Consider the following 12,809-nt stretch of genomic DNA (forward strand, 5'->3'; position numbering starts at 1 on the left):
CAGTCACTTAAGCAAAAAACATAAAACAAAAGATCCCAATTATTAGAAATTGTTATTTACGCAACAAATATCAAGGCAGTCAGAAGAGCTACCTTCACATACAAACGTGGGACTCACTGAGCACTGGTATTTAAAGAAGCAGTTAAGAGAACGAAGAAAGCTTCCCGACCTGATCCTTTCTGCTTCTGGCGCATAGTAGGAGTTCAGTAAACATATCTGAGTGTTTGCACATATGAATGAATAAATGCATGAACTACTCTGCATGTTTAATGGCAGTATAGAGTGACTCCCTCAGTGATGAGAGGAACTCTTTTCCCCCGGGAACTAGTCTACAGCAACTTTTCACTTCACAAGGGGAAGTTGCTCTTACTCTCCCCCTACTAATAACACCATGTCTACATGTGTATGTTTTATAGTTTCCAAAGTACAATTACATTTGTTCTCTTATTTGATATTGTAAAATAGATAAGGTAGATTATTCCTATTTTACAGATGAAGAAGCTATAAAATTCAGGGATTAACAGCTAATACACAGGAAGGTCTAAACTGTAAATCCTTTATGAATCATCTTGGAACATTTCTGCGAAATGGATCACTTTGCTTTAATCCAGACTACCCGCTCCTGGCTCAAGTACAAGCATGAGCTACCCAGATCCACTACACTGAAATTGTTATTGACACAGTATCCTCCAATACACATTCTTCTGTCTTCCAATTTGTGGCGGACACATCCTAAGGTAATCCCCAGAGAGTCAAGCCGTTTTATAATCAATCCCCTCCTATTGATGGTTCAGTCGTTCCCCTGAGGGTGGAACCTGTAACTTGCTTCTAACGAACAGAATATAGTGAAGGTGATCGATGTCACTGCCTTGATTGAGAGAACATTATAGGGCAAAGGTGATGAGATGTCCCTTCCATGATATAGTTCATTACCTAAGACTCCATCTTAACAGTTTGGAGAACAGTCTCCCATTGACCTTGAAGAAGCAAACAGCAATGTTATGAACTGCCTATGGTGAAGGCCATGTGGCCAGAAAAGTGGGCAACTACTAGGAGCCGAGAGCCTCAGCCCTACAACTGGAAAGGACTGAATTCTGCCAACAACCACATGAGCCTGGAGGAGGACCCCAAACTCCAGATGGGAGCACAGCCCAGCTGACACCTTCACTGCAGCCTGGCGAGACCTCAAGCAGAGGAGCCAGGTAACTGGTGCCCTGACTCACAGAAACTGTGAGACAATAAATGTGTGTTGTTTTATGCACCAAGTCTGTGGTAATTTGTTATCCAGCGATAGAAAACTAATATCCAATACTGAAAGCACTGCAACATCCTCTTTTCTAGTAAGAGATACCTTGAGGCTCCTATCCACAAAATCAAGACTACCTGATACTTGAGGGTTAATATATGAACATTACGGTAATATAGCTTCTTACTCCTTTACATTCGTTTCTTGGTTTTATTAACTGCTCTTCAATATAATGGAATACTTCTCTGATGAGGTGCTTCTCAAAATGTAGTTGCCAAACTGAGTGCAAATTCTTGGGCCCTACCCTAAATACACAGAATCAGACAGCCTGGAGGTAGGGCCCAGCAATCTGTCTTTTAACAAACGCCCCAGTTGATTCTGAGGCACCCTCAAGTCTGAGGGCCACTCCTCTGGTGAAAACAAATGTGAATGACACTCCTGCAAACTCCTCAGCTGAAGGAAAAGCCACACCATCAGCTTAGTGGTCAACACCTAAACCTCCTGATGGCAACTTCAAATACTGCACTGCGAGCAAGAGACCAGGTATAATAAAATTCAGCAGGTACTCACTAAATGCAAGGCACTGTGCTTGTAATAATCTACCAAGAAAGAAAAACACCAAATCGAACTGAAAATGAAAAAGGGGGGGGGGCATTATATTAACCCTAAGACAGAAACTGAAAGTTTCTTAAAGTACTTTTTAATCAATACAAGACTTTAAGAACTACACCCACAGAGGACATGACTCAGTGGACAATGAGATCCCATTTCCGTGAATACTGTCATTTATATCTGCTAATGAATCAGAGGAGAGAAGGTGGTGAGAGACGACTGGAGAAGAACTAGAGCAGTAAGACAAGAACAAGCATGTCCTGATGACAAATGTTTGCTTGCTAGACTTAAACAACATATAATAAACTAACAAGAGATGAGAAGATAAGACAAAAGGAGGGGTCGTTTAGTGAAGGGACTTGAAATCCTTGCTGAGGAATCTCGACATCAAACACATGATAAATATGTGGGAGGTACTGCAGATTCATAAATAGGAAAGTGGTATTTGAAAAAATTTACTTACTCTTCCTTTGCTGAAACATCCTTTCTCTTGGTATAACGTCTTTGGGTGTGAGTATGTGTGTATATGTTATACGACAGTTAAACGTTCACCAGCAGAGAAGCACAAATGTCAAGTTTTATTTTTTATTTACTTAACACTAACACAGCACTAAGTGCCAGGCACTTTACAAATATTAACACATTCAGTTTTGACAATGATCCTATGAGGCAGGTGCTACCCCATTTCACAGATGAGGAAACCCGGTTAGAGAGACTAAGTTATGCTCAAGACTGCAAAGCTAGGATGTGGGTTCTATTTAACTCAGTATCAGTCCCAAAGCTAATTAGTTAATCAAAAGCCATTTACCGCAATTAGACCTAATAGTGAATGAAATGTTCTTAATAGTCAACTAAATATAAGACTAGCAAATACAAGCCCACTTGTCCCTACGAATAATTTAAAACTGGGGGAAGAGAAAACAAAGTCAGTTCTTCCTTTTTCACTGTACATTTTCCCCAACTGTAAACATTAGACACAAACCCAATTAAGCACGTCACTGAAGGTCTTTATTCTAATGTTTATATCTTTTGCACAAAACACCCAGTAACTACAAAGCAGAGTTTATACGTCATTCTTAGAATTGAGAGGCAACATAGCATGAAGAACATGGACTCCGGACACAGAATGCCTGGGTTCAAATCTCAGCTGTGGGACCTTGAGCAAGTTACTTAAACACTCTGTCTCAGTAAAATGGGGTAAATAATAGTACCTCTACCTCACAAAGCACTTGTGAATATTAAATGAGACAATATATGTAAAGCCCTTAAAGAACGCCTGGCATATAGTAAGTGCTATATAAATGTTTGCCATCATTATCATTATCACTATTGGGTATTTACAATGACGTTGCTCTTGCCATTGCAACCTCCCCTCATTGAGCTCATTAGGCTCGGCCTGGTGCCTCACACACCTTCCACTTCCTTGTGCCTCTAATTTAGCATGATCCGCCCAGGCTCTGTGCCTTGGTTCCCCATCAGACTCTGACTGAAACATCTTTCCCCTCTCTCCCTTATGTGCCGGGCAAATTCTTATTCAGCAGAGAAGTTCTTGACATTTAAGCATTACAGCAGTTACAAAAGCAAGCCATCAGCAGTGAACTGATATTTCAGAAAGTAGTTTAAGAACCAATTCGTTTCTTCCAAATAGCACCTAGAAATGGAGTAACCTTCTACCTAACAATCTCTCTCTCTCTCACTCTGCAGAAGTTTCCCATCCATTTTCCTCTCACTTCTTCTGAAAGATTCCTGTCTCTGCCAACTGCAAAAATAATTCTTCTATGAGACATTTGTAAATCTATATCTAAGACAACTAAAATACTTTTCAAGCCTTACTAATGTACTTACAAGTGGGAGAGGCCAGTTTCCCACATCTACTCAAGGAGACCGAGGCACAGCTAAAGATAAGTTATGCTTGAGTTAACTGTAACATATCTAGCTAATGCCATAATTAACACATTATATCGTAGTCGGCCTGCAGTCATAACAAGTGAAAATCAAAAGATCAGGAATTTCTCATGTTTCCCCTGTGACTCTGGAAGAAACTAGACTCTGTTCTAGTCTTTGAAATCATTACAGAAACAGTCCTCTAATGGGGGACATTTCATCCACAAATGATATTTATCTAGAACATGAAATTTTCTTTGTTTTAATTCCAAGTCCAAAAACCACACCTTCCAAGAGAAGTCTACCCCATGGTCCTGTCCAAGAGAAGTGCCCTGTGCAAAAGATTACTGTTATTCTGCTAGATTCAGCATCATTCATCATTTAAATTATAACTTTGCTTCTGTTCTGTAAGGACCAATCTCGTATGAGTTAGGTTACTGATGAGATATTAATAAAATACCTCCTCACTGAAATATCAAGAGGATTAACTCTTAGACTCAACAAATGCTGGGTGCCATTATTACCAATGAGTTAATGCTTCACAAAACCCCTATCTCAGTGACTCCACCCAATCATCCTACTAGAACCTGAGTCATCCCAGACTCCTCCGCATCTTTTACCTTCACCCCTTCCAGCTAGTCAGTTACTGCGTCTGTCAGTTTAAAATCTTAAATCAAGCATCACAATCAAATGTACATAGGGGGGAAAAATGTACATAGGGATCAGGCAGGTAAACTGAACAAAGCAGACCTGCGTGGAGCACAGGGACTGGTAGGGAAATGGCACACTAGAGAGCAAATACCCTTTTTTTTTTTTAACATCTTTATTGGAGTATAATTGCTTTACAATGGTGTGTTAGTTTCTGCTGTATAACAAAGTGAATCAGCTATACATATACGTATATCCATACGTATATCCCCATATCTCCTCCCTCTTCTGTCTCCCTCCCACCCTCCCTATCCCACTCCTCTAGGTGGTCACAGACCACCGAGCTGATCTCCCTGTGCTATGCGGCTGCTTCCCACTAGCTATCTATTTTACGTTTGGTAGTGTATATATGTCCACGCCACTCTCTCACTTTGTCACAGCTTACCCTTCCTCCTCCCCATATCCTCAAGTCCATTCTCTAGTAGGTCTGTGTCTTTATTCCCGTCTTACCCCTAGGTTCTTCATGACCTTTTTTTTTTTTTCTTAGATTCCATATATATGTGTTAGCATACGGTATTTGTTTTTCTCTTTCTGACTTACTTCACTCTGTATGACAGATTCTAGGTCCATCCACCTCACTACAAATAACTCAATTTCGTTTCTTTTTATGGCTGAGTAATATTCCATTGTATATATGTGCCACATCTTCTTTATCCATTCATCCGATGATGGACACTTAGGTTGCTTCCATGTCCTGGCTATTGTAAATAGAGCTGCAATGAACATTTTGGTACATGACTCTTTTTTTTTTTTTTTGCGGTACGCAGGCCTCTCACTGCTGTGGCCTCTCCCGTTGCGGAGCACAGGCTCCGGCCACGGCTCACGGGCCCAGCCGCTCTGCGGCATGTGGGATCTTCCCGGACCGGGGCACGAACCCGTGTCCCCTGCCGAGGCAGGCAGACTCTCAACCGCTGCGCCACCAGGGAAGCCCATGACTCTTTTTGAATTATGGTTTTCTCAGGGTATATGCCCAGTAGTGGGATTGCTGGGTCGTATGGTAGTTCTATCTGTAGTTTTTTAAGGAACCTCCACACTGTTCTCCATAGTGGCAGTATTACAAATACCCTTTTTGAAGAGGGCAAGCACTATTCAGCTTCAGGAGATTCTTGTCAGGAAGAAGTTCAGGGCCTATGTTATCCACTATTTTAGTTTTTCAAGAGAATCCAGAAATCTGGGCTTTTATGGGGAAGATACTAATTTTTGAAACAAAGTAGGTGTGAGCCGAATTAAATATATCTGCTGGCCAAATTCAGTGGGCAGGTTAACCAGTTCTGACCTCCTTTAGATTCCCATCTACCCTTCTATCCCCACTGCTTTGATTCAAGCCTTCCTCATTTCTGACCCAATTTTATTTGGGAGGATCCTAAAAGGTCTCCAGATCACCCCTACCTCCCCTGCTCTCCATTCATTTTCTAGTTGCCAGGGTGAGCTTCCTAAAATTAAAATCTGATCCTGTTTAAAATTTGTAAGTGGCTCCCCAAACCTATAGCATTACCATGTACCTAAGAACCACCTGAGGTATGTGTCTAACATGAATATCACAGCAACCTACCCGATCTGAACCTCCCAAAATGGACCTAGAAATTGGCTAAACACTTTCCCCAGGTGATTCTAAAGCCAATAGTCCTTGGACCACAGAAACAATGATCTACAGGGTAAAATCCTTTACATCAAATCATCTCCCTCTGAGGGGGCCCCGCCTCCCTCTCCAGTCTCTTCTCTGGACACTCCACCACTAAGTCCCAACACCTAACATCTTATGGTTCCCAGAAAATACTCTCAGGCCTCAACCCCTGTGCACTCACCCCACTGCTCTCCAGTCCTGGGATGCCTTTTCTCCCCTCTTCACCTGGTAAGAACTGGGGCCTACTCAGCTTCATCCTCTAGACTGAGCTCTGCCTTCCCCTCCATCCCCTCTCTGAAGCCTTTCTCAGCTTTAACCCTTACTCCCTGGAGCTGCTTCCTTCTCTCCCACAGCACCCAACACTTACCTAACTGTATTTATTAATTATTTATATCTGTTTATTTCCCTGCCCATATGCCACCAAACTGAGTTCCTTGAAGTCGGGAATTCTAGCTTAGCTTAATTTTGCAGCCCCAGTGCCATGTCTGACCCAGAGCAGGCCCTGAATAAATGCTCACTGAATAAACAAAATCAAACTGCATGAACCAGTAAGGGTGCAGGCCAGATTCCAGTTCTTTAGCGTTACCTTCAAGATGTATGCAGCCTCCCCTTCCCACCTAAATTCACAATTATCACAATTCCTGTAATCAGGCTATTGTTGACAGTCAAGTTAATTAACTACCATAAGAGCAGAAACCAATTCATCATAAAATTATATTCTTGAAACCAAACAAGACATTGCACAGAACACTTCCTCCCCGAAGCAAAATGATATGATACAATTTGAAACTAGCTGCTACGCTATCAATTAAAACCAAGCCTTCCTTAGGTCAGATTAGGTACCACAACAGAAGTTCCACCCTTAGATAAGTGGGGAAATCCTTCAACTGAAGATAGGGTAAGAAGAGAGGAGGAATGATAAGCCTCATGAGAGCGAAATCCCTCAACATAACTGTCTGAAGGTACCTTAATAAGCAACAGAGAACAATGGCGGTTAAACTTTCTACATCTTCACATTCAAAATACAAAAGTATCCTTCGAATTTCCAGGAGATGCACAGCTCCATTTTACCACACTTCCAAAATGGTTTTTATTCTTTTACACTTGCATTCCTTCAACAAATATTCGTCAAATGCCTACTCTGTTCATGTGCCAGACCTTGGTCACATTGAACAAGAGGGCTGTAGGATGTGCCCTCCCAGAGCTCATATCCTAACGGAGAGGGCAGACACTCAACTAATTATTCAACTGTTTGATAAGGCTGGGGTAACACAATGAAGAACACAAGTGTTTAGAGAGCATATAACACAGAATCCATCCCACGCTTTCTTCTATACTCAAAATCAATTGTCTTAACAGTTTCTTACTACAGAAACCTAATTACTACTCTATGTGTGCGCTCCTTTCAGGAGTTATTCTGAATAACTGCCAGGTTTCCAACTGTAGCTCCTCAGATGTACCTCTAGGGAAGATAAAGAAATTAAACTGGTTCAAAAGTAATTTTTCCACCAGCTGCTTTTATAGTACCAATTTTTCTCTACAACTCTTTGTTTTAATACACAGGGTCACATCAGGGAATAAAAATCTCTTTTGAGTGTTTTGGGTCTTTACCCATTTATGGGATGATCTTCCTCAAAAGCTGTTTTAATGCGATCAGCATTTACAAAGCACTCACTGTCGAAGCCCACATAATGGGAATGGGTGATCTTCAGGAAGCAAAGGTCTCTAGGTGCAATTCATGTTCCAGTTAAACTGACCACACAGACTTTTTTCCTTTGGACCTTTGGATTCATATTTTTTTAATATGAACGCAGTACTGAGTAAAGAACCTTCTACTAGAAGAAGTTTAGGTTATAAATTTGTGCCACACACCCCCACCCCCAGTTTTTTAAAGGAAGCCTCAATAAACTACGTTTTAGTGAACATTGGATGCTGGCTAAATTGACCTTTGTTTTCCAAGATGATAGGAAATCTGCTCTCAGACACAGGAAGTGAGTCAGATAACAGAAGAGGGAAAAATAGGAATGGAAAAATCACACTAAAATTTTCTGTAAATTAGGACACCTATCTAGTCGGAAATACAAATCTAGGAAAGACAGCTTATAAAAAAAAAAAAAAAAGAAGATTCCCTATTACAGACAATGCTGCAAATGAAACAGCTAGGCTATTGGCACCTACTAGAAAGCCAGATCCTAGTAAAGAAGAAAAAGTTTTATATTTATGTAAAAAGTTTTTTTACAATATTTACAGTGCAGAAGAGGTAACAGAAAGGTGGTAGAGCTTAAGGGAAAACAAGAGGTATCTAGGTTAACAACCTTCTTTAGTGAAAGCCCTGCACTGGGTTAAATTTCGACTTAAAATTTTCAGACAAGTCAGCACCTCAGTTCAAACTGGTATGGCACCACATTGCTTGAAAGCAGAGGAACGTACTATGTGACCTTGTAAGGTCTCTTAAAGTTATCCCAATTCCAGTTTGACAAGATCCACTATGACTCTTCTCAGTTATTCATTCATTCCACAAATGTTTACTGGATGCCTATGCACAGAAGCACTGTGCTCAGGTCATGGTGATCCATAAGACAAGTCTAACCACTTGGGTACTGCATCCTAATGGGGAGACACCTAAAGAACTAATTCCATAAAGGAGCAGAGGGTACTGTGAGAGCACACTTAAGGGAAATGAGATACTTAGGGAATGCTTCTCTGAGGAATATTTAAGATGTGAAGATGAACACAAATGGGCAGCTACATTCCTGGCAGACGTAACAACATTACTTGAAGATCTGAAAAAAAGGGGACGAGGGAGATGGCTGCTAATGTTGGGAGGGGCAGACAGTGAGCGGCATGTCATGAAGCTGATGACACAGACAGACAAGGGCCAGGTCATTCAGAGCCATGCAGATCATGTTCTGGATTTTTGGACTTCATTCCAAGAGCAAAGGGAAGACAATGGAGGATTTTTAAGCAAAGGAGTGATGTGACCAGATGTACATTTTTTTAAAAGATCACTACGAAGCATAGAGAAAGAACTGGAAGAGCAAAAATGGATGTGCGCAAGCAACCATATCAAGTAGTATTGGATTATAATCCAAAGTGTAAAATAAATATCCATGAATTCATACTGATATAAATAAATCACTGAATAAATATACATTGGGAAGAAAAGATAAATCTTCCACGCAGAAATCCAAATAAATTATGTCAACACTCTGCCCTCAAGGAGGTGCAGCATAACTCTCCACTCCTTAAGTGAGGGCTGCGCATACTGACTTCCTTTCAAAGAGAAACCTGACAAACACTACCTCAGCAAGGTGATCAAAGTCAACATCAACAGTGGTAAGTCATGCCGATGACATGATGACATGTACTCTTCTCACAACGAGAAAGGCACTTCAACCCTGTGGTCTTTCGCCCCAAACCCCGTGACCCTTGTCTAATCATGAGAAAAACATCAGACAAATCCCAATTGAGGGACATTCTACACAATACCTGACCAGAACTCCTCAAAACTGTCAAGGTTATCAAAAACAAGAAAAGTCTGAGAAATTGTCATAGCCAAGAGGAGCCTTGAGACATGATGAGTAAATGTGATGTGGTACTCTGGATGAGATCCCAGAACAGAAAAAGAACATCAGGTGAAAACTAAGGAGATCTGAATAAAGTATGCGCATGCGTTAATAATAATGTGTAAATATCGCTTCATTAATTGTGACAAATGTACCATAAGATGTTAATAACAGGGAAAACCGGGTGTGGAGTATATGGGAACTCTGTACGTACGATCTTCACAATTTTTCTGTAAATCTATTCTAAAATATTCTAGAACCATTCTAAAATTAAAAGATTAAAGTATATCTGGGGAGAGTGGTAATGGAACCATCTTCCTACTTTAGGCTAAAAATGACAGAACATACAGGACCTGGTGATTCACCGGCTGGTGGGTGGGGTAGAGGACTCAGTAGTGAAAGCGACTCAGGTAGCAAGGACGAAAGGTTACTGCCCAGATGTGGGGCTTGGGCAACTGACTGGACGGATAGTGGAGTCATTCACTGATAAGGGAGTCGTGGAGGAGAACCGTACGTGAAGGAAAGTGAACAACCAGCATTTACTGAAGGCCCATTATGTACTAGGCGCTTCTCCAATTCTCATAATCATTTTGCATCGTAGAGACTATTATTTGGCCCAAAGCCAAATAAAGAAATTAGATTCTGGTATCAGGTTCGGTATCAGGTTTATATGTACTCCAAAGCCCGCGCTCTTTCCACTACACAGTTCCAGTTCCTGCCTGTGCACACGTACTTCACTGGCCGCCCAGGCGCCTCTTTGCTGGGAGTGGAAGCGAGCGCATCAGCAGTTTGGCCCCAGCAGTCACTCTCCCTCCCCGGGCCTCATCTGCCAAATGATTCTCTCCATCTCCGAAGTTGAACGCAAGAGAGCCGAGTAGAAACTTCTTCATTAAAATGAAGACAATTAAGACACCACAGAAGGGAACTGCATCACCTCTCAGGGGACTAAAAATAATAATAATAACGAAGTAAAGAAGCGAAGGGAATTCTCTCGCTCCACTCTCGTCGACCGGTCTCCTAAGGAAAAGGCAATCCCCCGGGAGGGTACCGAGTCGGAGCGGCGGGCCTAGGATGCTCCCACGCTCCCCGACCCCAAAGCCCCAGCACTCGGCAGGACCCACGGAGAAACTCCCGCCAGCCTGCCCGGAGCCACGCGGCACAAGGTGACACGGACCGCGCCGGCCCCTTAGGCGCCTAGGAGAGGCCGGGACCAGCAGGGAGAGTGGCGTCCGCGGGGCCCGCGCTACCTTGTATTTATCAAAGCCGGCCAGCTGCTCCGGGCTCACGTATTCGTAACCAGCCATGACGACGCGAACACTAGCGCCCACTCGGCAGCGACGCTCCACGACGAGATGGGGAAACACGAGCACCACACCAGCTGGGCAAGACTGGGAAGACCTGGGCTGGCAAAGGAGCTGGAAAAGCCGTGCTCCGCCCACCGCGCACGCGTAACCACCCCAGCCACTTCCGCCGCCTCCCAGAGCGCAAGCGCAGCCCCCACTTCTCCCCGCCCACCGAGGGGGTGTAGCTAGCAGGCTCACGCGGTTCCCCCTTTGCGCAGTCGCAGTCCAATCAGCGTAGATCGGGAGCCACTAAGTTCCGCCTTCTAGGCTTCCTCGTCGCTTTATTAGCTAGCGTCAAAATTGGTGAGTTGAGGTAAGGCAAGAGAGGAGGTGAAAGGTCAGTTTCCCAGGAGGCCTTGCTCTTCGTTTTTGGGGTGTACTGGCGGTGATGTGGCATCTGTGCCTGGGTAGAGATTTGGGGTTACCTTTTTAGTCTTGGGGGGGTGGGGTAGGGTGATTGCGTGCGAATCAGTTCAGCAGTACCTCAGGAAAGAGGGCTTAGTTCCCCCAAGCCGTGAAGTAAAAGCAGACAAAGCGTCTGTGCCCAGCCCGCTTACAGCTCCTGGCACAGTGCGCTGCACGCAGTAGCTTAGTGAACGTAATTTGCTGTAGAGAAGCCAGTGAGAGGCTTTTTGCAGTCGGTAAAGGGGCGTGAAAGAGCTTTGGAGACAAGCCCCTAGGGACAGCGTTGTTTGTGAACCTTGGGCACACTCCGCTCTATTTATTGCTCTGTTCCAAATGAAGATTGCCAGTGTCTCCCGATCAGATAAAAACACTGATCCCTGAGTCTTTAGGGGTCCTTAAATGCGTTTGCAAGAAGTGCGTTTACATAACTGGAGACAATTATGGAAAGAACACTAGATCTATGGCTAGTGTGTATCAGACTAATAATAAAATTGAATAATGGTAATAGTTGCCAGCATTTATTGATCGCCTTATAGGTGGGGAAATTTACATAGCGTATCACCAACCCCTGTAACAACACGGTGAGAAACGGAAGGCATTTTACCCACTTTGCAGATTAGGAAATCAAAACTCAGACTACCTAACCTGACCAGGATCACTTAATTACACAGCTCGGAAATGGTCAACCCAAACTTGGTCTCTGGTATGGAAAGCCACCACATAAGGGAGCCCCTCAATCTCTCTGGGACTCTGAAACAAGGGCAATTATTTTGAGATCTCTTATGTTCTTTGAATTCATTCATTCAACAAATACTAATTGAGGACTCAATATATGTCAAGTATATTATTGTTTCTGCATATGTCTTACCTTCTAAACTTTAAGATTCTCACGAGATAGGGACTTGCCTGGTGGCGCAGTGGTTAAGAATCCACCTGCCAATGCAGGGGACACGGGTTCGAGCCCTGGTCCGGGAAGATCCCACATGCCACGGAGCAACTAAGCCCGTGCACCACAACTACTGAGCCTGCACTCTGGAGCCTGAGAGCCACAACTACTGAGCCCGCGTGCCACAACTACTGAAGCCCACGCACCTAGAGCTCATGCTCCGCAGCAAGAGAAGCCACCGCAATGAGAAGCCCGCACACCACAACAAAGAGCAGCCCGCACTCGCTGCAACTAGAGAAAACCCGTGCAGCAACGAAGACCCAACACAGCCAAAAATAAATAAAGATTCTTACGAGGTAATAGATATAAAACATCTATCATCATACTTGGGGCATGGTAGATGAGCAATAAATTTGGGTATTATTTTCCCTCACTTGCTCTAAGGGGAGGATTTGTATCTTATACAACCTAATTTTCCCCATGTCCCATAGCTTAGCAGCTTGCAAATGGTACATGGTCAACACATTCTGTTGAA

The 12,809-nt window shown here is 43.2% G+C and overlaps 2 protein-coding genes across 3 annotated transcripts in view; one reads left to right on the top strand and one right to left on the bottom strand.

Moving 5' to 3' along the window:
- Positions 1-11,046, bottom strand: part of SELENOI (selenoprotein I) — a 44,340-nt gene extending 33,294 nt beyond the window's left edge. For both annotated transcript variants that reach the window (XM_029232471.1, XM_029232470.1), the window contains exon 1: positions 10,888-11,046. In XM_029232471.1, coding sequence (XP_029088304.1) covers positions 10,888-10,944 — 57 coding nt within the window. In that variant the 5' untranslated portion in view covers positions 10,945-11,046. The remainder of the gene's footprint in view (positions 1-10,887) is intronic.
- Positions 10,993-12,809, top strand: part of ADGRF3 (adhesion G protein-coupled receptor F3) — a 31,114-nt gene continuing 29,297 nt past the window's right edge. The window contains exon 1 of the mRNA XM_029231631.1: positions 10,993-11,088. Within this exon, the coding sequence (XP_029087464.1) occupies positions 10,993-11,088 (96 nt within the window). The remainder of the gene's footprint in view (positions 11,089-12,809) is intronic.

This window comes from Monodon monoceros, unplaced genomic scaffold, assembly GCF_005190385.1.
Source record: "Monodon monoceros isolate NGI ecotype Baffin Bay Population unplaced genomic scaffold, NGI_Narwhal_1 Super_Scaffold_19, whole genome shotgun sequence".
In the NCBI taxonomy this organism is placed as follows: domain Eukaryota; kingdom Metazoa; phylum Chordata; class Mammalia; order Artiodactyla; family Monodontidae; genus Monodon; species Monodon monoceros.